General features: G+C 41.1%; 2 protein-coding genes across 6 annotated transcripts in view; one reads left to right on the top strand and one right to left on the bottom strand.

Moving 5' to 3' along the window:
* Nucleotides 1–14522: 14522 nt before the first annotated feature.
* Nucleotides 14523–21295, bottom strand: LOC113920322 (translation initiation factor IF-2-like). Its single transcript, XM_027590657.2, has 5 exons — nt 21203–21295; nt 20548–20670; nt 19420–20033; nt 16670–16793; nt 14523–14955 (listed from the first exon to the last, which is right to left on the bottom strand). Exons 1-5 carry the CDS (start codon nt 21293–21295, stop codon nt 14926–14928), a joined length of 984 nt encoding a protein of 327 aa, XP_027446458.2. The 3' UTR covers nt 14523–14925.
* HECW2 (HECT, C2 and WW domain containing E3 ubiquitin protein ligase 2) overlaps nt 18687–25352 on the top strand; it is a 353828-nt gene continuing 347162 nt past the window's right edge. For 3 of the 5 annotated variants that reach the window (XR_003519441.2, XM_027591370.2, XM_027591366.2), the window contains exon 1: nt 18687–19152. The gene's annotated coding sequence lies outside the window, so the exon portion shown is untranslated. Of the gene's footprint in view, nt 19153–19924; nt 19966–20414; nt 20522–25352 lie in introns of those variants that run through there. The other 2 variants (XM_027591367.2, XM_027591369.2) reach the window with 2 other exon arrangements.

The following is a 25352-nucleotide window of genomic DNA, read 5'->3' as shown; positions in this document are numbered from 1 at the left end:
AACTTTATGTATTTCATGATAATATATACTAATTTTTAAAATACAAAACAATTGTGTTATTATCTGTTTGCCTTTCCAGATCCATTTGCTTCCCTTCTTTTTCCTGTTTTGTGTCACAAGAAGTTGGCCTGGACAGATAGCATCAGACAGGTTCTCCTGCCTTCCAGTTGGTTGTGGCCAATGGGAGGCACAGGTAGGTGATCAAAAGAGGGAGGAAAGAGAGCCTGGTATTGATCTTCCCTGATAGACCTTGGTTTGGACAATAATTGAGATCTTCTAATTCCTCTACTGAAGGTCAAAGCTGCTGTCAAATGCCTGTCCCATGCTGCAACTCACAGCAGGTTCTGGAAACATTATTCCTTCTCCCTGCCCTTTCATGTTCAGAGGTGGTAAGGGCTTTCCACTGTTACTATTCCCTGGATGTTTTACCATGTCTCATTCTTTAAAACTGCCCATACTTCCATAAACAGTCTCTTCATTACCCTCTTATCACGTTCTTTCTAATTAACCCTTAGTCCATCATCAGCTTCTTGCTGGGATCCTAGCCAAATTAGGATTGAACCATAGTTTATGTTGTGTCTGGATATACACATGCATAGAAAAATGTTAGCAAACACACACACACACACAAAAGATGGGAATGATATAGTCCACCTTCAGGTTAGTGGTTATTTCTGAGGAAGAAAGGGAAGAGGAAAAGTGGGAATTGGGGTTTTTGAGCTGTATCTAAACTATCAGTTCTGAAAATAGTATTTAACACACACACACAAAAAAACCTAAAATAAATATAGCAAAGAGTTAATGCTTGTGTAATTCAGTCATGGATACCTGGGTGTCTCTTCCCTGCATTTCGTAAAAATTAAGAAAGGAAATAAAATTTACCTGATTTTAGACTGAGCGTGTTCGTAAAAGAACCTACTCTGTATGACAGGTTGAGTGTACATGTGAATATGGATTTGGTGTACATGGACTAGGGAAAGGGAAAACAAACGAATATTGAAGATGCTAGACTAGCTGAATTGCACACAAAAAATGAGCTGAGTCTATGCACATAAAAACAAAGATAAGCTCCTATTGTTCTCAGGAGATGATGTGATGACATTACCCATCTTACTTAGAGTTCACATGGAAATAGTGTCTCAGGGCCATGTAATTTCTTGCAAAATGTAAATGCAAATAAAGTTGGAGTAGATTTAACCTTGGGGCTACCTCAAAGAGAACTCTCTCCCGGACCAGGCTGCTTCTGGTTTGGGGAGGAATGATAGTGTAAACAGAATGGAAGCCTGTGAGGATTGCCATGGGCCAGGAATTAAAGGTGTTTGCATTAAATCCTCACTTCCTGAGCTAGAAGCATTTTTGCTAATTATGCTATGGCTCAAATTCTCTAAATTTCTAGAGAAGTCTCTTATGAAACTGGTATGCTGACATGCTAAGTTTTCTAGACCTCCCCAGAATTCTTGCTGTCTCTGTGACAAACTTAGCATTTTACTATACTCCCCCCTGGTTCTCAGCCATGTCGTTTGTGTGGGATGGACCCCTCTCACATCTGTAGGGGCAGGTCCTGATTGGTGTAGGTATAAAACAAAGGATCGAATCTATCCCAACCCCAGCCCCCAGGATATGCACATAATTTAATCAATTCAATGACACATATTGAGACCCTGCAGGGCTTCAGGAAAAGAGGCTTTCCTTCTTCCTTTGGGTTTAGGGAAATAAAGATATGAAAAAGATGGATTGCTGCAGCCAATTTGCGGCCATGAGAGGGACCAGCCAGATAATGAAATCCCAAGAAGGCAAAGTCAACCCAGGTCCTCATGTTCTAGTCTGGCCTAAAGTCAGGCTCTGCCTGGTACCAACCGTAACAGGTTTCAGTTATGGGAGTTGACACATTTCTTTCTTTTCTTTTCTTTCTTTCTTTTCCTTTTCTTTTTCCTTCCCTCCCTCCTTCCTTCTTCCCTTCTTTCCTTCCTTCCTCCCTTTCTTCCTTTTCCTAAATTTACTTTGAAAGCCCAACTAATTACAGAGGCATATAGTGCAGTATGACTCTCAACAAATACCCCCTGATCAAACTGACAAGATAGACGTACTGAATTAGATAATATCAGTTAGGCAAGAATTGTGTTTCAATGGTAGTAACATAAACACACACAGTGACTTATGTACCCAAGAGATTATTCTTTCATATAAAATAAGTCCAGAGTTTGGCATTTCAGGTTGGTATGGTGACCCTGAAAGGCCCAGGCTTATTTTGCCTTTTTTTGCTTCCTTATCCTAGTCGTGAATTCTATTTCCAGTGCTAACCTCAGGTTCAACATAGCTGCTGAAGTCCAGCCATCATGTCTATGTCTATGTTTTGAACAGAAGGGAGGAAAAGAACAAAAGAGTACCTTTTGCAATTAAATCAACTTCCTTTAACTGTTCTTCCTAGAACGTCCACCTGTTATATCTCATTGGCCAAAATTTAATCTTATAATTGCATGTGGAAGAGAGGTTTGTGTATGTAATGTTTTAGCTGGAGCTACCGCTACTTATGATAGACTGATTAATGGTCAGCTTAGTCCTGTATTCACATGTTACCTTATATGGCAAAAGGAACTTTGCTGATATTATTACATTAAGAATCTTGAGATAGAGGGATTATCCTGAAAATTATCTAGGTGGGTCCAGTGTATTCACAAGGATCCTTAGGGAGGCACGAGGGTTAAAGGTAGAAGAAGGAGATGGAATGATGGGAAGTAGAGGTTGTAGTGATGAGCTTTGAAGATGGAAGAAGGTGTCACAAGCTAGGGAATAGAGGTGACATCTAGAAGCTGGAGAAGACAGGGAAAAAGACTCCCCTAGAGCCTCCCAAAGGCAGGCCTAATGACACCTAGACTTTTTAGTCCAGTGAAACTGATTTCAGGCTTCTGAACTCCAGGACTGCCAGGTAATACATTTGTGATTTACAAGCTGTTGAAATTGTGGTAATTTGTTACAACAGCAATAGGAAACTAATACATTGTTCTGTTACCAGGGAAATAGGTTCTATCTGTTTCTTCTGGAGCAGAAAGTAATGAATATATGAAGCGTTATGCATTCCCCAAACCCATTGCTGCTTTAGTACAGTTCAGCATTTCAGTAATCAGTCCTGATAAATCCTTTATAAGTTTGAACACCATAGCTTAGGCTAGTCTATCTTAAACATGCTCAGGCACTTGTGTTAATCTACATTTGGGCAAAATCATCTAAACCAAAGCCTATTTGATAATAAAGTATTGAATATCTCATGTAATTTATTGACTATGATACCAAAAGTGAAAAACAGAAGGGTTGTATGGGTACAGATCATTGTAAGTGTATTGGTTGTTGACCCTTGTGATTGTGTGGCTGACTGGGAGCTGTGACTTGTTGCTGCTGTCCAACATCATGAGACAGTATCATACCACACATCACTAGCCGGGGGAAAAAAACAAAATTCAAAATTCAAGGTACAGTTTCCACTGAATGCATAGCCTTTTTGCACCGTCATAAAGTTGCAAAATCACAGGTCAAACCATCATAAGTTGGGGGTCATCTGGAATCATGAAAGTATGACTCATTTAAAAAGAGGATGGCCTTAGTCAATGCACTTTAATTTGGAACCATAGTTGGCTGAAAAGTCCCTGCATTTTAATTTTATTAGTTATTTTGTTTGTAAAAGGTTTTTTTTTTTTTTTGGTTTGTTTTGTTTTTTGGGGTTTTTTTTGGCAGTGGTAGTGGGTTGAAGTAGTAATAGCACCTATATTTGCCATGACTTTAGTTAACAATAGAAAACAAGAATGTATTTGGAACTGTATTTCAAAAATTGGATTGGAGAGTTCACAATTATATTAGGAGACCTACCACTAGAAATCTGACTGTCATGAATACAATGGTTACAAAAGAGATATTTGGACAATTTTAATCACAGTGCAATTTGCTAACGTTGATACATACTAAACATTCTGAGAAACTTCTTATGTTGAATATTTTTATTGAAGTAGTGAACCAGAACTCTTCCCCAAAAGGAGTGAGTGTATGAAGGCCATGAGAGTTTTCTTGTTTCCTTTGATAGCTAAGTGGGTGAGACAAATCTTATTACGAGCAAACTAAACCAAAATAATCAAATGCCTAAAATAATAAACTACCATTATTATTAGAAAGAATTATATGATAATTCTCAAAGAAAAATAGTATTTTCTTTAGATCACTCAAAGCAAAATGGAATGAAATTCTTTTTTTATTCAAAGGTTTTATTTTTATTTATTTGAGAGAGAGAGCGCGCGCACACAAGTGGAGGGGAGGGGCAGAGGGAGAGGGAGAAGCAGGCTTCCTGCCAAGCAGGGAGCCCGATGTGGGGCTCGATCCCAGGACCCTGGGATCACGACCTGAGCCGAAGGCAGTTGCCTAACTGACTGAGGCACCCAGGTGCCCCTGGAATGAAATTCTTTATTGCAGGGTTTCTTTAATGTTCTTTAGTGATGGTTCAGAATGTTGTTTAAACAAAGTCCCTCTGGCATGGCAACTGTTGCCAGGTAGGGCTTAACTTCCTAAGGAGTTCAATGAGCTGAGACTTGTTTTTTTTTTAGATTTATTTATTTATTTGGGGGGGAGGGGCCGAGGGCGAGGGAGAGAAAATCTCAGCACGGAACAAGACATGGGGCTTGATCTCACCACCCCGAGATCATGACCAGAGCCAAAATTAAGAGTGGAGGCTTAATTGACTGAGCCGCCCAGGTGCCCCGAGATGAGGCTGCTTTTAGTCAATATGCCAGAGGAACCATATGTGGCCTGACAACATAATGCTTGGTCCTACAAGTCAACATCCAGACAAAATGAACAAGAACCAAAATGGCCACTGTACAAATCTCTTGTCTACATGCAAGTCTACCAGGAACTCTGGCCTTCAAGTAGAGGGCTGCTGGTGCCATGAGAGTTTCTTAGATGGCGCTTGGGTTTGGTTTTATGATGGTTTTTCCTCCAATAGTGTGAACTCTTAGTTTATTATTTTATAAAATAAGCTAAATAAGACTCAAGAAAAGTAGTTTTTTTGGGGTGGTAAAATACACCTGCCATAAGGGACGCCTGGGTGGCTCAGTTGTTAATTGTCTGCCTTTGGCCGAGGTCATGGTCTGGGGGTCCTGGGATCCAGCCCATATCAGGCTCCCTGCTCAGTGGGGAGTCTGCTTCTCTGTCTACCTCTGCCCCTCTCCCCACTCATACTCTTTATCTCTCTCAAATAAATAAATATATACACATACCATAAATGTGTATATATTTAACTAAATTAACCATATTTAAGCTTACATTTAGTGGCAGTAAGTGAACTCACAACGTTCTGCAACCATCACCATCATTCATCTTCAGAACTTTCTCATCTTCCCAAATTGAAATCTGTACCCATTGAACATTAATTCCCTATTCCCCTTCTCCCCAGTTCCTGGCAACCACCATCTTACGGTCTGTTTCTATGAATTTGACTACTCTAGGTACCTCATATAAGTGGAATCAAATAAGATTTGTCCTTCTGTGTCTGACTTAGCATAATATCTAAGATTCACCCATATTGTAGCATGTGTCAGAATTTCATTCCTTTTAAAAGCTGAATAATATTCCATGGCATGTTTATATCAGATTTTGTTTATCCATTTATTCAGGGGCATTTGGATTGTTTCCACCTTTTGGCTATTGTGAATCATGCCGCTATGAACATTGGTGTACCAATATGTATTGGAATAGGAGAGTGGTTTTTAAGTAGAGAAGGATGTCTGATTCACCCAGGACACATTCTGAAAATATATATGACAAGAAAGTGGGAAACTCTACTCAGAGAGGCTTTGACTCAATAGGTGTGGAGGTGAGATTCCAAGGCACTCATCTGATTACAAATTACTGTTCATGTATCTAGAGGCACATAAATAATGTTTCTAAAAGACACCATTGGAACTCGCTCCAGAAATAGCCCCGTCTAAGAAATTATTTCTAAGAATTTTGTGAAATGGGACCAGAGTGTCATCACTCTTTCATCATTCATTTATTTTATAAGCTAATAGAAAATCATTGTGATGTTGAACGTTAGTATTTGAGATAGTATCATGATAGAAACTTCAAAACTGACAATGAATACCCCACTGGAGAAACAAAGTTGGTGGTAGTTGGTCAGTGGATCTACAGTATTGCCCAAAAGAGAGAAGCTTTGGTTCTAGAAGCAGTACTGGTAAATTTTTAAAAACTATTTATCGAAGTATAGTACAAATACAAAAATATGCACTTCTATTATAAATGTAAAGCTTGATAAATTTTCACAAACTGATCCATTTACACAAACATCATGTAACTAGCACCCAGATTAAGAAAGAGAACATCACCAGCTTCCCAGAACCCTCCCTCATGGTTCTCTTCCAGTCATAACCCCCACCTTCACCCCCACACCAATGTAACTACCACTGTGACTTCCAAATGATATTGATTAGCTTTCCTTGTTTTGTGCTTATATAAACTGAGTCATACAATATATGTCTCTTTGTATCTGCCTTCTTTCATTCAACATTATACTTGTGGGATTCACCCATATTATTAATTAGTTGTAACTTGTTCATTCCCATTACTTTATAGTATTCCATGTGGGTACTATTTGTTTTTGTTGTTGTTTTCATGTAGGCATATACTTGAAGTTTATACAAGCAATTTATTAAGTCAATTAAATTCATAGGAAAAGCCCCTAAAAATATACAATGATTCTATTCTAACTCTGTGTTCACCATGATGCAAACATCTGATCTGTAATTTGAAACTCTAAATGATATTAACCACCAGAAAGGAGACCCCTGAGCTGATGTTCTAACAGTTCTGGTATCAAATTCCCTTCTTCAAGCTAATAAAAGGAAGTCTGGAAATATAACTCAGTGTCCTGTGAATTTGGCATGAACAGATTCCCTATGGTTCTGTCATCTTTGGGTGAATTGACAAAGTTGAAATTTTTGAACCTTCAAAACTGAGGTATAAACTCTCAATGAATCTAGGTCTGAAATTACCCAATGGTAATTGATTGGCGCTTTATTGACCTGAACTTTATTGATCTGAATTGTAAAGACTGTCTACTTTAAATGTACTTCTGTGTCTAAATCTATCATTTTGTAAATTGTAAATATCCTGGAAAAGAATGCCGATCAGGAGCCCAGCAGAAAATAGAAGGCATGCTCCCCTGGAATGTTGTACAAATGTCAAGAAAAGTCTATTCACAGAAACTTGGGCAGAGTTAAGAAAACTAACAAGAAATGTTGAGACACCCAGGAATCAGCGACAGTGGGAGACTGCTGCTATCCAAGGCACAAAGGGGTAAGGAAAGGCAATAAGGTCCTGGAGTCCAGCAAGGGCTGGAGAAGTGGGCGGGGGACTGACTGACAGGGTGAGTACTGGAAATACATCACCAGGTCAAGGAGGGAGTTGGGGAGAAAACCCTCCAACCCCACTCTCCTCCTACCCTCCAATCTCTTCCAGTGCTAGGGAGCAAGGGAGCCTGTGATGCAATCCGTAAGAGTCAGTCTCCCAGAACACAAAGCAGGGCAGAGAAGAGAGAAGCATGGGTCTCCAGAAGTGTGGGTCTCCAGAGGAGGGCTCCAGAGAAAAATGGTGTGAAAGGATAAGCTGTATGTAGTATAACCATTGGCCCTAGGACATGGGGTGAGAATAACACTTAAAAGAGCATAGTAATTAAATTTGTTGTGTATCTTTTATTATTTTTCTAGGACCTCACCCTTGCTTTTAATTTCACAATGTATTTTCTACACTTCTGTTTCCCTTTACATCTCCTTAGATTAACTGCTGCTTCACCAGTTACCTCTCTGTGACCTTGAACTAAATCATGACATAAACTCTTTGGCACAAGTTTCAGTAATGGTACAACTGCTGGGAAAGATGACTTTTCTTTGGCCAAAGCTACAGTGTTCTCCCCAGACAGAATCATGTGCAGGTTGGAATTCTGAGCCAAGTGGAAATGCTGGGTTTATCTGACATATTTGTTCACCAACAAGAAAAATATGTCAACCTTAATATACATTTTGGATTTTTAAAACATTTATGGTATTTCTTATTATATAACCAAAATATTATCCTCTTGGAGGATCTCTTTCCACATCTTTAAGTTTATTTTGGCTTCTCTCAAATTGTGATAGTCATTCAACAAGAAATTTGGGGCTCTTTATATGTGAATATTATTGAAAATGTTATAAGAGATGGTAGTTCTAAGAAAGATGTTAATAAGAGGAAAACAATAAGATAGTAAGAAACTAATAAGGAAATGAGACAAATGCAAAAGTGATCTGAGCTGGTGAGCGATTTGAGAAAGCATGGGATTAGTATTAGACATCTTAAGGAAATAAAACTGTAAAACGTAATTTAAAAGCTATCTTATTTTTTTTAAAGATTTTATTTATTTATTTGACAGAGAGAAAGCGAGAGAGAGAACACAAGGAGGGGGAGTGGGAGAGGGAGAAGCAGGCTTCCTGCTGAGCAGGGACCCCGATGCGGGGCTCAGTCCCAGGACCCCGAGATCATGACCTGAGCCGAAGGCAGTCCAACTGAGCCACCCAGGCGCCCCAAAGCTATCTTATTTTAATAAAAGGGACACTACACCATGGTGGACAAAACACAGGATGAGGAGTCAGAGGCCTCGTGCTAAGCCTGGCAAATGACTTAGCCTTTCTACTGCTTCAATTTCCTACCTGTTGAGATAATAATGGAATTCATTTCTTAAAATGAGATATTATATATTGAAATTAGTTGAGAAGTTAAGTATTCTTTGTTAATAATGCAATTGCAATGTTTTAGAATTGCCTTCTGATTTAGTTTCCCTCATTGGTAAGCTGATTTTATTGCCCTCATCCTGGCCTCATTAAGGCTTAGCAATGAGGCTGGGTTTGGGAAGGAGCACATTGGTATGAAGACATTGGGCAGCCTGAAGGCTCATTTTTAGCCAAAGGAAGTCCCAAGTAGACAGGAAAGGAAAGTCAAAGGACGTTTCTTCCAGTTCCAGCAGGTCATGGGGGAAGGTGACTGACAGGGATAGAAGAGGCCCATGGTGTGACAGATGTGTGTCTCAAAATGTATGTCCTCCCCAGGCTTTGGCCCCAAGAGGGTGGATATGTTAGGGCAGGGACACTTGTTTCAGTTTGTTTCATTTATTCATTTATTTGTATTGTGGTAAAACACACATAACATAAAATTTACCATCTTAACCTTTTTAAGTATACAGTTTTGCCGTATTTTTTTTTAAAGATTACAGACACAGCGAGAGAGGAAACACAAGCAGGGGGAGAGGGAGAAGCAGGCTTCCTGCCAAGAAGGGAGCCCGATGCGGGGCTTGATCCCAGGACCCTGGGATCCCGATCTGAGCCGAAGGCAGATGCTTAACAGCTGAGCCACCCAGGTGCCCCTACAGTTTTGCAGTATTAAATACATGCACATTGTTTTGTGACCATCAGCACCTCCCATACCCATAACTCTTTCATCTTGTAAAACTGAAACTCTATATCCATTAAACAAAAACTTCCCATTCTCCTTTCTACCCAAATTTTCTGTCTTCATGATTTTGACTGCCCTAAGTACCTCATGTAAGTGGAATCATAGAGTCACAGAATTATATCTTTATACATGTGTGCCCCAAAACGTAAATTAATAGTTCTTTTAAATGCATTGGTCTCTTAAATTATATAGGAAACAAGATTTGGAGTTACAAACCAAAATTACAGTAATACTAACTTTTACATTAACGTCTTTTTCTTTAAATGCATTAATCTTTTAAATCATGGGGAAAACAAAGTGCAGTAACAAACCATTGTTACAATAATACCAGCTTATATAATTACCCATGTATTTATCTTTATTGAGATATTTATTTCTCTGAAAGCTCAAAGTTACTGTCTAGTGTCCTTTCATTTCACCTTGCAGGAGTCCTTTGAGCATTTCTTGCAGGGCAGGGCTAGAGGTCACAGACTCCCTCAATTTTTTATTATTTTTTATTTTATTTTTTTTATCCAGGAATGTCTTAATTTCTTCCTCACCCTTGAAGGACAGTTTTGCCAGACAGGATTCTGGGTTGACATTTTTTTTTCCTTTTAGCACTTTGAATACATCAGCCTACTATCTACTGGCCTCTGAAGTTTCTGATGAGAAATTGAAATCTGCTGATAATCTTAGATTCATCTGAGGATCCCTTGTATGTGATGATTTGCTTCTCTCTTGATGCTCTCAAGCATCAAGATTTTTTTTGATACTTTGATTATAACGGGTCTCTTTGAGTTGATCTTGCTTGGAGTTTGTAGAGCTTCTTGGATATTTATATGTTTTTCATCAAATTTGGGAATTTTTCAGCCATTATTTCTTCAAACATTCTCTCTGTCCCTTTCTTTCTCCCCCCTTCTAAGACTCCCATGTTCTGCTTGAGGGTGTTCTACTGACTCTTTAGGCTCTGTTCACAGTTTTAAATCTTGCTTCTTTCTGTTCCTCAAACTCAATAATTTCCATTGTCCTATCTAATAATGTGGTAACTCTGTAAATCAGTTTCTCCCCTTTCCCCAGGGTTTTGCTGTTTTCTGCTATTATTCTTTTTCAGTTGTTGTAGGCTATCTCTGTGCTAAGGATCAGCCTGCGTTGTAAACTTAATCTGATCCTTCCTCAGGGAATGTATGGTCAGTTTCAAATTTTCCCTGTATCTACAGTAACTTTTGAAAGCCTTAATCTTTAATGTCTGGCTCCCAAAAGGGTAAAAAAGTGAAAAATAAAGGCGGGGAGAGGGTGCCAGGTCTTTAAATTCACTGGCAATCACTTCGGCCAGAGGGGGAGGGTTTAGCATCAAAGGGGTTATAGGTGCAACAAGAATGGTTACTTGCTCCTTTGCACCTCTGTGATCAGAGGCAGCCATTAGGGAGCAGAGCACAGATCCCAGCCATCTGGAGGACAGGGTCCTTTTTGTCCACCCTGGTTCCCCAAAGCTGTGTGCAAGTTGCTCTAGGAGCATGTGCAGGACTGCCTGCCATGTGGCCAGGGGTGAGGGATGGGAAGCTGCTACTGTAATGAGAGCTGAAATTGACTAAAAGTAGCCACAGTTTACCATACAAGTATTCCCCTGGAAGTTGCAAGCCTTCAGCAGACCCCAGAGTTCTAAAATAGTTACATCAGACAGATTCTGAGAGTGCAATTGTTGTCTAAGCGGGGAACAGATTCCTGGTGCTTCTACTCCACTATCTTCCCAGAATCTTCTTCATTTTATATTGAAGGTTTACTAAGGAGATTGTCTCACAGGCTGCCCTGACACCAACCAAAGGGCAGTTGCATCAATCTAGAAATGACCCACATTGTACTCACATTTCACTGGCTAGAACCAGTCACCTGGCCACTTCACCATAAAGCAGTTTGGGAGAAATAGAGGGGCACATAGTAATTGGTAAAAACCCATATATTTGGCTTCTGTTCACCAATTATCCAGTTGTTCCACTTTTAGAAGGACAGACAATAAGCTAAGTCCCCCAGTGAGTCATGTCCTTATAAAATCCCTTTCCTTGAGTGTGGGTGAGATCTGTGACTCGCTTCTAACCAATAAAATATGGCAAAAGTGATAAAATGTTACTCTCCTGGTTATGTTATATAAGACTGTCTTAGAAGACTGGAAAGAGATTCTCCTACTGGCTTAGAAGAGACAAGATGCCATTAAGTTCTAGAATGATAAGGAGTTGGATTCAGCCAACACACCGAGAGAGTGGATTTTTTCCCTAGTCAAGGCTTCAGATGTGAATACAGTAGGCAGACACCTTGACTGAAGTCTTTAAAAATTTTTTTTTTAATAGATTATTTATTTATTTATTTATTTGAGAGAGAGAATGAGATAGAGAGAGAGCACGAGAGGGAAGAGGGTCAGAGGGAGAAGCAGACTCCCTGCTGAGCAGGGAACCCGATGCGGGACTCGATCCCGGGACTCCAGGATCATGACCTGAGCCGAAGGCAGTCGCTTAACCAACTGAGCCACCCAGGCGCCCCACCTTGACTGAAGTCTTGTGAGACCTGAGCAGAGGTCCCAACTGAGCTGTGCCCACATTTTCCACCCACAGAGACTATGAAATCATGTGTTATGTGTTAAGCTACTGAATTAGTGGTAATTGGTTACACAATAATAGAAAACTAATCTATTCCTGTATTTAAAAAAAACACTCATTTTCTCCCTAAGGAAAACAATTTGTCATTTTTTTCTAGTTCTAAATTCAAGATCCTTGATTGATGTATCATCCTCTGTCAAGTCCAGTGGTGCTTTATGGTATAGTAACAACTTATGACCTCATAGGACAAGATATCTGCTTCCTATGAAGTCCAATACATAATGATGCACACCTATAAAAAATACTACATTTGGAAAAGAAAAGAATGCAAAGATACACAGCAGTCTTTTGTAGAGTAATGCTGAAATCCTGTGGGTAGGTATTGTGATGTACCCCAGGCCTGGCGGTTTGGCAAGGTGCCTGATTAAATTCTGGTTTTGCCCTCAGAGAGGATCTTCTTTGTCCATTGTTTCTCTCTACTCTCATCCTTTCCCCTTCCACCTCTGTGAGGTTCTTCCTTCCCCATTATCTTGCCTGGCCATGTATGAAATGAGGAATGTTGGGGCGCCTGGGTGGCCCAGTTGGTGAAGCATCTGCTTTCAGCTCAGGTCGTGATCCTGGGGTCCTAGGATCGAGCCCCACATAGGGCTCCCTGCTCAGCAGGGAGTCTGCTTCTCCCTCTGCCCCTCCCCTCTACTCATTCTCTCTCTCTTCCTCCCAAATGAATACATAAAATCTTAAAAAAAAAAAAAGAAATGAGGAATGTTATGTGGGATCTCCTTGGGAAGGGTGTACAGCATTCAAAGTCTGCTTCTTGCACATGGAAAGTTATGTTAAGTCGTGAATGGACAAATAATTTTTTTTTCTGGGCTCATAGTTTCTTTGGTAATACAATTTTGTCTGAAATAAACTGATTTGTGATTTTTTCCCCCAATCAGTTGCATGTGCTAGTAACTACACCCAAAGCGTTTTTTGAAACATAAGTTTTAAACTTCTCCCAACTGAATGATAACCCTGAAGCTATCTGACCACACCCTCAGATTTGATCTTTTCCATGGCTGAGTTTTACTGAGCTTTTGTCTCTCACAGTCTTTACAAACCCCATTTTTACTGCTTGGGATCTAAAAGCAGTCAGCCTTTTTACCTCTGCAAAGACCCAAATGTCCAGACTTTCTCTACTCTCATTTATAAATTTTTGAAAACCGGTGACTTATTTCCTACCTCATCTATTTATTGTGATACTTTGTCATATGCTACCAGTAGTTTCTTTTTTTATATTGTGATATAATTGATATACAATATTAGTTTCGGTGTATAACACAGTGATTCAACATTTATATACATTGTGAAATGATCATCATAAGTGTAGTTATTATCTGTCACCATATAAAGTTAATACAATATTATTGACAATATTCCCCATGCTGTACATTACATGCCCATGACTTATTTATTTTGTAACTGGAAGTTTGTACTTCTTGATCGCCTTCACCCATTCTGCGTATCTCCACCCCCCAACTCCCCACCCTCTGGCAACCACAAATCTGTTCCCTGTATTTATGAGTCTGGGTGTTGTTTTGGTTTGGTTTTTAGATTCCACATATAAGTGAAATCATGTGATATTTGTCTTTTTCTGTCAGACTTTTTTCACTTAGCATGATATCCTCAAAGTTCATCCATATTGTCACAAATGGCAAGATTTCATTCTTTTTTATGGCTGAGTGATATTTCATTGCGTGCATGTACATCATTTTTAATCATTCATCCATTGATGGATACTTAGGTTGCTTCCATATCTCAGCTATTATAAATAATGTTGCAATGAATACAGGGGTGCATATATCTTTTTGAATTAGTGTTTTCATTTCTATCTTTGGATAGATACCCAGAAGTGGAATTGTTGGATCATATGTAGATTGATTTTTTAATTTTTTGAAGAATCTTCATATTGTTTTCCACAGTGGCTGCACCAATCTACCTTCCCACCAACAATGCATGAGTGTTCCCTTTTCTCCACAACCCCTACCAACAGTTATTTCTTTATATAATAGCCATTCTGGCAGATGTGAGGTGATATCTCATTGTGGTTTTGATTTGTATTTCCCCAATAGTGATGTTGAACATCTTTTCATAAGTCTGTTTACCGTCAGTGCGCCTTTTTTGGAGAAATGTCTATTCAGGTCCTCTGTCTATTTTTTAATCAGATTTGTTAATTTTTGCTTTTGTTATTGAGTTGTATGAGTTCTTCATATATTTGGGGTGTTAACCCCTTATTGGATATACAATTTGTGGGTATCTTTTCCCATTCAGTACCAACTAATATTTTCCATCACTGACTAGTTGATTCTTCCAATCACTTTCCTTAGAGCTGTTGACTTAGTGGCACAAGATAAATTATAAGTTATCATAGCAACATTTTATTGTTTTACCACTGCATATTATTATAACCATCTTTCTAGCTTCCAATATTAGTTTCCTTGCTGCTTGCTACCAAACTCCTGAGTAAATGACACATATTTTAGGTTTTAATTATAGCAATACCCTATTTTAAGTTACCAATTTCCATTGTAGTCAGGATCATTAATCCTGACTGATGTAACAAATAAACCCATATCTACTTATTGTAACATTTTATTTCTTGATTACATCACAGTCTTATGTTAGTTAGTCAGCTTTCCTCCAAGTGATGGTGCAGGGATCCAGGCTCCTTCCATCTTGGGATGATACCACTGCAACATATGGGCTCTGTGGTTTCAGTGAAGGTGAAGAGAATGAGAGAAGTCACATTGGATTCTTAATCTCCAGAGCCAGAAGTGACACCAAGATTGTTGCTTAAATTCTATTTGCCAGCAGTGATCACATGGCTATCCTAAATGCAAAATAGAATGGAAAATGTAGAGGAATATATGGACATTGTAAACACTCACACTTTTTGCCAGACCTTATTATTTGACCTCTCCTTCCCTATCCTATGAAAATATAAGCTTTACAAAGGCAGGGATTTTTATCTATTCCCCTCACTTTTGTATCCTCAACACTTAGAAGAATGCCTGGCTCACATTAAGTGGTTATTAAATATTTACATAAGGAATATATGTAAGGGACAATCCAGAGTTTTTCACCATTGGTAATGGGTAAGAAATTAGAAGAAAATGTGAAAGGATTTCAAGCAACCAAAATAGATGCCACAAAATGTATGCACTAAAGCTCATGTACATTATTCACTGACCCTCCTCCCTCCCACAATCCATTCTAGACAAAGTTCTAATAAGAATATATATCTAGTCTATAGATTCCATAATAGGCCGTAAGCAGGAACTTAGAATGAGATAAGATTGTCAATAAAAGAAAAGGTGATAGGTAGGAAAAATATGGGGTTCTAAGAAGAAAGTTATTTTTTAAGTACCACCACTACAAGAAAAACTGTAATAATCTAAGGCTATTGTTGTAGAGGCAAAAACATGTTATACCTACCTAGCACCTGAGGGCATCACTGAATGACAGCATAGTAAATGAATCATAGCCACTATGAAAATAATGAATCAGTTAGGTCTGGTATACTTTCTTTAAAATTATAGAAAAGTTGTAATATATTTGTTATATTTTGGCATTCAAATGGGCATCCTTTAGTTATTCCCCAACTCCCCAGCTGTAATTAGCTATTCATTTCCTTATAATGGTTGATTGATGAAATATGACAGAAATGGACTTCTCAAAGCATTATTGTACTTAGTCATATCTGTTGGAATCTCCCACTCCATGAATGCTGCTATACTGATGAGGCCTCATTTAGAGTATCAGGTTCAATAGGGGATAGATCCATGTTTTTTGGAGTCTGAAGATTACACAGTTCAGAGCCTTTTTAAGAAAACAATGTATAAGTACACAACAGTATTTAGAACTAAAAAATCACAACAGATTTTAAGTCAAAATCCATTCACAAGTGGATTTCATCAGACATCATCAAATATAAAAATATAAAAAATATAAAAATATAAAAAAATATAAAAAATATAAAAAATACCATGATTTGAAAATAATTGTCTAATACATTTTATAATACTTTTTCCTACACTTTGCGTACTCTCCGTTTTCTTCTTCATGTAAAAAGGATTCTGTCACATTTTGTTCTACGGCATTAATAGATATCTCAGTCTTTCCATTAGCATAGTTGACTGAAATGTGTTTTTATTATTGATAGTTTAGAAGAGTTTCTTTCCAGTCATTACTGGAAAAGCCATATACATTTTTAAGATTGTTGTCAAATATGGAAAAATTTCTTTCCCATATAATGTGGAGGGATTTTCCATATTCTTTTTAATATCAATTTTTTAAAAATTTATTTTATTTGAGAGAAAGAGAGAGTGAGTGACAGAGAAAGCACAAGCAGGGGGAGTGGCAGGCAGAGAGAAAGGGAGAAGCAGGCTTTCCCCCTGAGCAGGGAGCCCGATGTGGGGCTCGATCCCAGGACCCTGGTATCATGACCTGAGCCAAAGGCAACGCTTAACCGACTGAGCCACCCAGGCGCCCCTCCATATTCTTGTTCTGGATCCATGTATTTTAAATATTGTCTACCCCATTACCTGTATACTTCTGTGCTGGATCCTGAGGGACACATTCATTAGCTGATAAGGTGTCTGGCCCTCCACCTTATTGTCACAACACCTGGTGATCCAGATGGATCTGGATTCAAGCAGATTCAAGCAGCTGGAATAAATGTCACTTTAACTATGGGCTGTAATGCCCAGAGACCCCACATATTTATTCCATTTAACAAACTCAACTTCCCCTTAGCCAGATCCCCAAAATGCCCACAACCACTTTGATGTTTCCAGATAGAAGAAAATTATGACAGAAAGGAAGTTAGATGAAAAGACACAGTCGTCTCGAGATTAAAATATTTTACTTCCAAAGCCTTACAGAAATATAAAGCCATGTGAACATACTTCTTGGACCCCTCCTGTGGTGTTAGAAGGGGCTTGGAGTTTAAGTTTCTTGGAATCTGCCTTTGGGTTCAGCTTTGGACATTACACTTCAGGGGGAGTGTACATAAACTTGAGCATTTCCTTAGTAAGGAGGTAACCTAGTATGGTGAAGAGTTAGGACAGTGTCAGATAATAAGCATCTAAGGGCCATGTGAAGATCTTGGAAGACACAATTCAAGTGGTCCACAAGTCTCTCTTCTGTACGTGGAGTGCTGTGAGGGGAAAAGTATGATGACTCAATATTAGGAATCATTTTCTAGTGTTAGGTCAGTTTCAACATAGAATTGACCAGCAAGTGAAATATGAGTTTTCTTTATGGGAATGGTTCAAGGCAAGGCTAGGTGAGAACCTGCCCTGGATCCTGTGAAGTGGAGACCCAAATTAGGTATTGGTGGTGATGGGTGATGGGGAGTACAGCGTGAAAGAACCTAACCTTTACACACTTTTGGAAATCTGAGATTCTAGGATGACTTTGCTATTAATCTTATTTGATGCCTTAGCCTCAGGTTTTATGCTTGACATCTAAAAAATTTTAAAGATAGATGGGGCTGGTTTTTAGGTAAGGGAAAAAAACAAGTTTTTTTTTTTAAATGTAAGGACAGCAATAATGATCTTAGTGTTATTTATTTTTATGCTTTTTTGTTTAAGGCAAGATTGTAACATAGTTGTTAATCAATACAGGAGGGTAAGGGTTTGCAGGTGTGGGGTTGCTGGGTCTAGAGCAAGTTGTAGAAAGAGAACATCATGTGGGATCTCTTAGGTTCCTGATTCTTCCAGTAGGAACAAAAATAGGACTTTTTTTTTTTTTTTTGCCATGTGCTGGGGGGTTCATCAGTTCTGTGGAATAGCTTGGCAATGGATAGATCTCTGGGAATAATGAGTCAGGGCTTTTTTTAATGACAGGGACAGAACACAAGTGAAACTGATCTAAGGAAATTAAGAGTAAGGGGATTTATTGGCATCAGGGGTACAGACAAATTTGCCTCCTGAGGCTCAAAAGACATCATCCTCTCTCCCTCAGCTTTCCTTCCCTTGAAGTTGGCTTTCTTCAAGTGGTGGTACTTGTTTTTGGGGCTTATTAGTTATCCTAGTTAAAAGAGCTGCTTTTTTCTGAACTGATTCAGCAAAAGCCCCAGATGGCGTTCGGGGACCAACATACCCATCCCAGAACCAATTACTATGGTCTGGAATATGATGATTGGTCAGTTCTGAGAAGTGAGAATGGGAGGTGTCATGATCCTGAACCATAAAGACTTCTGGGCAAGGGGGAGGGGTAGTTCCCAAAGGAAAATATAATTCCCGTTAATAGAGAAGGGGGAGAGATGGATAATAGAGAAAGCACATAAAATTCCAAAATAATGGATATCCATTATTTGGGGGGAGGGGGCAATGTTTGGGAGCTTCTTCCACAGGGCTATAGTTGTTAACCCGTGAAATCAAGTACATCTTTTTTTCCCACATCTGGATAGATACCATGCATAGGGGGCAATAGCCTTACATTTCGGCTTTTTCAGTCTTTCCCCTAAGTGGGACTGAGTCAATGAAGATGCTACAGAAGAAGTAAATAGAAAGCTGAAAGTATTAATACAGTAATTTTTAATTTAGTGCCCTCTTTAGGCAAAGTAGCTCGGAGCGCTTCCAATAATCCATTTTTAATTGTGACCACACCCCGTATAGGTGACATAAGTATTACCGTCTTGCCCTTGCAGTTGGGGAAACCGAGGCATGACACTCCTCCATTCAGTTTTTCAGTAGGATTTAGGAAGAATCCTGCCTGCATGACCTCAGAGGGTCTCCTCCTTCCTCCACGGCGCCTCTCAGAACCCTCATGTCCTTCGGCGTCGCAGGAGAGCAGCTCGGGATTCGTCCTCCGCCCAATAGCACCCGCCCCACTCTCCCGCACCTTCCTCAAGAGGTCCAGCTGGCCAAGGTCTGGCTGTCTCTCCCGTCCTTCCCCCAGTCCCCCGCCTCCCTTTCCCCGGTCCCCGACGTGCAGGAAGCCCCCAGCCAAGTGCCCCGCAGGAAGGTGCGGGCAGATGCTGCCCAGGCGTCTAGCGGGAGGGGCGCCGGCGGCGCCAGAGGTGAGCGGGCCGGCCCTGCGCTCTCCCAGGGCCGAAGCGCAGGGGCTGGTTGGGGCGGGCGCCCGGGCCAGCCGGGCAGGAGGAAGGTGGCGGCGGGAGGGAGGCCGGGCGACGCGGCGGGGAGCGGCGAAAGGGGAGACGCCGGCGGGCCGGCGCGCTGCTCGCGGGCGACACCAGGAGAGCGAGCGCCAGGGAGCCGAACGCCGCGGAGTCGCTCGGGGACGCGCCGCGCCCCGCTGGGGCCGCGGAGCTCGGCAGTAAACCTACCCGCGGCGCCCGGACCCCCGGCCGCCCTCTCGAGCGCGGGCTGGAGACATGGCTTCGCGCGTCCCCGCCGCGGCTGGTGCTGACTCGACACAATCGGCGGGTCGCGCGGGGGGCGCGGCGTAACCCGGGGGTGGGCGGCTGCGCGGAGCCGACGGAGGAGCTCCGAGTGTCGCTGGGAACGAAGGAAGATGCCAGCACAAAGGCGAGCGGAGACCCAGCCCGCTGCGGAGGGCGGCGGGAAGAGTCGCTGAGGGGCGCGCCGAGAGCGCTCTGCTCCTGCGCCGCGTCTCTCCCGTCGCCGCCTCGGGTCGCGGGGTCGGGGGCGGCAGCGCAGGGTCCCCTGGTACCCTTGGCAGCGGCCGCCGCAGCCGGGAGCTGCATGCGACGCGCGGCGGCGCCCCCGGCCGCCTGCTTTCCCCGCGGCGTGCGCGGACCGGCCGGAGGGCGCCGGGGCCCCGGGTCGGGTCGACTGCGGGGGCGCCCTCCCGCCCCGCGGCCCCGTTCCCACCCGCAGCCCGCGGCGGCTGCGGCGGCGCCGAGCCCCAGGTGAGTGCGTGGCCCGCGCCCGGCCCTCGCGCCGCAGGTACGGGACCGCGGGAGGTGGCTTTGTTTTCCTTCCTCGCGCTCCGGCGCGGTCATTCATTTGACATTTCGGCTTCCGCTGCCCTGAAATGCTGGTGAGAGGCACCGGGACGTGTTTCGTGTTTTGATTACCCCAGGGAGCTGAGACTTTTGGGTCCATTTGAGCATCACTTGAGGGAGAGGGGGCTTCATTTCTTTTTGGTTAGGAATGTATAGTGAACATCCTCTGCTGGGGCTTGGGGCCTGGAGGAAACTGGGGCTGCAGATTTAGACGTAGACGTTTCCGAGGACGTGCGACTGCAGAGGTTGGCTCTTGCCTGCCTGTCTTTTCCTCCCTTTGCAGTGCTCAAGTGGTTTTCCTTGATAATTATCAACTTTAGGAACATCTTTACAGGCACGTTTCTTTCTTTTAGAGTTGGAAGTCTTTGGAGACAAGACAGAGAGCTCACAGAGTTACAAGGGATCGATATTAAAGTTCCAGAAGGCAAGCATCGGCGATCATCATAGATAGAGGTGGACGGTAGGCAAACTTCTGGGAGGCTTTACGCCTTCCTGGTCTGTTTCTGCGGTCACTGCCCCAGAGTCAAGCAAACTCTGAATTTTCGCTGTATGTACACCTTTGTCAAAGTGTGAAACTTGTCTTTTCTTGAACACCTTTCTGTACTTTGGCTTTTAGAAGAAAAAGATTTTAATGTAATTAGCGTCCTCTATTAGACCTGGTGAAATTTCATGTATGCGTTTGTCTTACAAGTATGATTTTTGTTTTATTATTTCTTCTGTTCCCTCAAGGGTTCTTTTCTTCGTTGCCCAGAGAGAGCTTCCCCCACATCCTCCCCCCCCAACAGATGGCTCTGTATGTTCTGAGAGGTTATCTTTAAAATGACACACAGTCCCTATAAACAGAAGGATCAGTTATTAGGCTTATCGTTGGCATTATTAAAGCAAGAGGCCTAATCTGGATGGGGATATTATTAATGGTGTGAAAATCTGGAGTTTGCTAATCTGTTTGGTCATCAGAAGATTCCTGCAGGGATTGTTTAGTGTGGGAGACAGATGGCATCCCTAGCAGACAAGAGAAGCCAGGCATAAAGGGTCATTGTATCTTTCAGAAACTATCCACTTCACTGTTTGGAAGAGGGGTAGGGTGGGGTGGGGGGTGGGAAGACATCATTTTGATCTCCCAAAGGAGACATAACCTTACCATCCGATCTCCTAAACCAGTTAATTTCTTCTTTCTTTGAACATTTAAAAAGTCATCATTAAGCTGTTTGTTTTGATTATTTGTTTGGCACATTTTGGTCTCATTTGTAATCATGTGAAGCAGTTTAGACAGTTTTCTTAGCAAAAATGTCTTTGAATTTAAGATTATCCTACCACTTATGGGGAGAAAAGAGTCATAACTTTCTTAGGTCTTGTTCATTTCAACAAATGACCCCTTGGACTCATAGTGTCTCTTAGCTGGAAGGACTTTGGTCCAATCTGCATGAATTCTTCCACCATCTCTATGACAGGTGATTCCCTAACTTCTAGCACTTGCCCCCAGACTCTCAGCTATGGATAGAATCAACTTCTGTAATTACTTAGCCTAAGACATTTGCTTTACCATTGCCTCTGTCACAACATTGGGCAGCCTTTGGCAGTGAATCTTTATGAATGACTGTGGAGTCCGTGAAGAATCAAAGTCATTCTGAGCATTTGAGATAAGCCAGCTGGAGCTTTTCTGCTCCAACCACCATTATAGGTTCTTTATGTGCTGTAGATTGCAAAATTGGTCTTCCCTCGGTGATTGTGAGGGAAGATATCCCAGTAAATTAATATTCACCAGCCACAGGATGAGATTTGATGAAGAACATGAGCGATATTTGACCCCTCTGAATAAGAAGTATGGAATAAAAGTAAGCATTAGCTCTGTTTAACTTGGGCAATGTGATCTTGAGAGAAAAACATGGTTTCTTATTCTTTTCAAAGCCCTTTTCACCCCTGATCTCAGCAAAAGACAAAGAAACTAAAGTTGTTACCTGTAATTGAGGACAGATGGTATAACCTTTTGGGTGAATGCATTTTGCAGCAGAGGTGGCTTTTGGGCTGTGTCCAGTTTCAGTGGGTGCCCTAGCATCGAAAGATCTAACATTCGAAATACTTGTTAAATCTGTGGCTGGATCTATGTACCCTCTCCCCAGGTTGCTGTCTCTCTTGTGAAGTGTTGCTTTAAGAGAAACCCAAGGCTCCAGGTCTGGGGCTTGCTATGGGCCTGGCCTGGATCCACATTCTCGTGTGTGGCTTATTTTCTTGGGTAAAAATGGAACCAGTTTTGCATGGTGTGTTGGATAGGGAATGGCAGCATGGCGTGAAAACATTTCTAGTTTCATTGTCAGAAGCCAGGCCTGCCCTGAAAGAGAGAAGGCTATATTTGAAGTTCGGTGGATCCAACACAGGCCGAGGTTACTTCTTTACACACAGGATGTCTTTTGTATGGGAATATAAATAAGAAATTAGGAGAGTGACCAGAACTCCTAGTTTGTCTACAGTGGTCCCAGCTTATTCCTACTGACCTATGTTAGTTATCAAAAGCATCCCTTTTCACGTTTAGAAGTGCCCTGGTTTGGCTGATAAATTATACAGTCATCCTAGATGTTAAGGAACCTTGACTTTTCTTTACTACGCCCTCCTCTCTTCAGATTTTGAGTCTTGCTTCATTTTGTCTTTTATTTGTTATATGTAAAGATAAGAAAGGTTAAAAAAAATTAAACCAGAAAATACATAGAGAAAAAAATAGGAAGATAGAAGATCGAAGAATGAGGTCATTGATTGCTTGCCATCTGTTTACACATATAGGAAATAAATATTTTTATCCTTAAGTTGTTAAGTGTCTACTATGGCTCTAAGCCTGTGTTATTATTGTCTTCAAGAGTGAGAAGAGTTACACTTGCCCGTTTACCGCGGGCTGACAGGAAGTGGGGTAGCTCCTGGGACTTGGGAGAAGAGCTTTGACAAAACCTGTTTGTAGACCTGGCGGATGCATGGCTCTTGCAAATGTGAATGCAAATTTCAAGATTTGGTGTTTGGTCCAGTTTGGGGATATTTACTGAGAGTTCAGAACACAAGTGCTGTTGTGAAGACGTGACTCAACATTCTTCTAGTTTCCAAGCTCTCTGGGCCACAGCATAATAGAAGAACCTTTGTTTTCAATCTTCTCTTCTGACACCAGTCTTGGGTTTGGGTCTCAGCTTTTCATATGGAGGGCTTACAGAGAAGACCTTGGTGTGCTGCCTCACCATGCGAAAATTCTCATAGGGGTTTGAGATTGTGCAGGTGACCTGGTAGGGGTTTGGGTTCCAAAGCTAGATATTTGGAGCTTGTGGCATCCACTTCTGCAACAGTTGTTGTATGATTTTGCTGAAGAATTGGCTGTTTGAAATAGTTCACTTGCAGTGCTGGCCAATAGGTGTTATAGTTAATTATGGTTGTCACCTTTTGCATACCCACTCCATTAAGATCCTCAAAACTGAGGTCAGCATGCCTGAATAGGAAGGAATTTCTGTATCTCCTTTATAAGTAGGGTGACAGGTAATTCTTCTGTCCAGACAAGGACATATTTGAGAGTAAGAGGGAATAATAACTGGAAGGGGCACTGGATCAACAGGTATAAGCTGGGACTGTCCCAGGAAAACAATGATGTATGGCCATCTTAAGTAGGACCCAAGTCATTAGCTTTTATATGAACAATACCCATATGATGGAAAAATATCTTTAGTGTCTTCTATTTGCTCAGCGTATATGTTTATGTGTGTGCATGCGTATATGTGTATGTGTATACGTTTACGTGAACACTGATCATTTATCTATAGATATGTGTCCTGTGGAATTGAAATAAACCACTAAAGAATGCTTAGTTATTTGGAAAATTGTGGCCTTCATAAGCTCTTTCATGGGCTGACTTTAAAACTAAACTCTCTGCATCCAGCCTCTCTAAACTTTAAGTCATCTCCTGACCTTGTGTAGTTCGAATACTAACCTGTTAGTATAATTCTTGTTTAAAAACCTGTGACGGTGCTCGTTTTCTGTTTAGTTCTCAAAGATCTGCAGACAGTTTGGTGGTTAGAAAGGAAAAGCAATGAAAAAATTTCATTCATTCATTCATTCATTCATTCATTCAACTACTGTTGGGCACCTTTCAGAAGTCAGTATCTGATCTAGATGCTGAGGATGTACCAATGAATAAAACAAAAGATCCCTACCCTTGTGAAGTTTTCATTATTTTGGGGTGGAGGGGTGGATGGGAGACAGATAAAGAGAGTAAAAAAAATGAATAAGTAATAAGTAAAAAAAAATGAAAAATAATATGCTAGGAGGAAGTACATACTTTGGAACAAAGGGACCGTAGAACAGGGTCAAGGTAGTTGAGTAGCCTTCATGGAGAAAAAGACCTTAACCTTAAGCCAAGACTTTGAAGGAGGTGCACATACCTGAGGGGGAATGTTCTGGGCACGGGGAAGAGCCCGTGTGAAAGCCTGAAATGTGTGATAAAGATTAGCAAGAAGACCAGCACGGATGGGGTGGGGCGGCTGAGGAGAGCTGGAAATGAAATCAGAAAAGTGGCATAGGAGGGGCAGAGCATAGGACCTTAAGATACAAGAGTGATTACAATTTCAGGTGAAATCCCATTATGTTCTTAAAACTCCTTATAATATTTAAAAAGTCGTCTTTGTGCTCTGAAGCCTGCACTGGTCAATATGGCGTACATTTCATAAATAGTGCACTTCATCTTGGTTAATAAACTTTTTGTGTCATTTGCTTCTTGTTTGTTAAAATAGCATATATTTGGTTGTCGCTACTCTTAAATTGTATCCCCATTTTGCAAAAACAGATCAGTGGTTCAAAAGTGGTTCTGCGAAGTGTGAAAATGTCCTAAACATACTTAGAGAACTCAATCCCACTGCAAATATAAAATGTGAAATCTGTATGTATAAAAACAAGGGAATCCGTGAGAGTGAGGAGTTCAAAACAGTAACTGGAATTGAAAAGTGCTAATGGAAGTATGATGATGACTTGCTTAAAACTGTTTTTTTTTCTTGGGTTTGCCATCCATTCGTTCCTCATTCCCTGTCGTTGCCTGTTATGAAACTGTCCAATAGTGGCATGAAGCCATGGATGTTTTGGTGTCATTTTCAAACAAAGCACAGTGGCTTCTCTGTTATACATTGACGTTTTCCAGGGCAAGCACGCAATAATGCTTTCCATTACAAAATTAACATATTATATTGCTAGAGGTAGGTAAGAGACGAGAGCACTCTAGCAGCATCATTAAAGGACTCGTGTAGTAAAAGTAAGAATGAGTCATATTATTGAAG

The sequence above is a fragment of the Zalophus californianus genome, chromosome 3, assembly GCF_009762305.2.
Source record: "Zalophus californianus isolate mZalCal1 chromosome 3, mZalCal1.pri.v2, whole genome shotgun sequence".
NCBI lineage: Eukaryota > Metazoa > Chordata > Mammalia > Carnivora > Otariidae > Zalophus > Zalophus californianus.
The sequence above is the reverse complement of the archived record's forward strand: the minus strand, read 5'-3'. Positions and strand labels throughout refer to the sequence as shown.

Bases quoted from the DNA above. Each gene is read 5' to 3' on its own strand.
- LOC113920322 (XM_027590657.2), bottom strand. From the start codon at position 21,295: ATGTGCCAAACAAATAATCAAAACAAACAGCTTAATGATGACTTTTTA. The intron at 20,671-21,202 runs GTAAGGTTATGT...TTCTTCTAAAAG, and splicing joins CTGGTTTAGGAGATCGGATG to CCAAAGTACAGAAAGGTGTT. The intron at 16,794-19,419 runs GTAGGTTTACTG...CATTTATTCCAG, and splicing joins CGGGGGTCCGGGCGCCGCGG to CTGCTTGAATCTGCTTGAAT.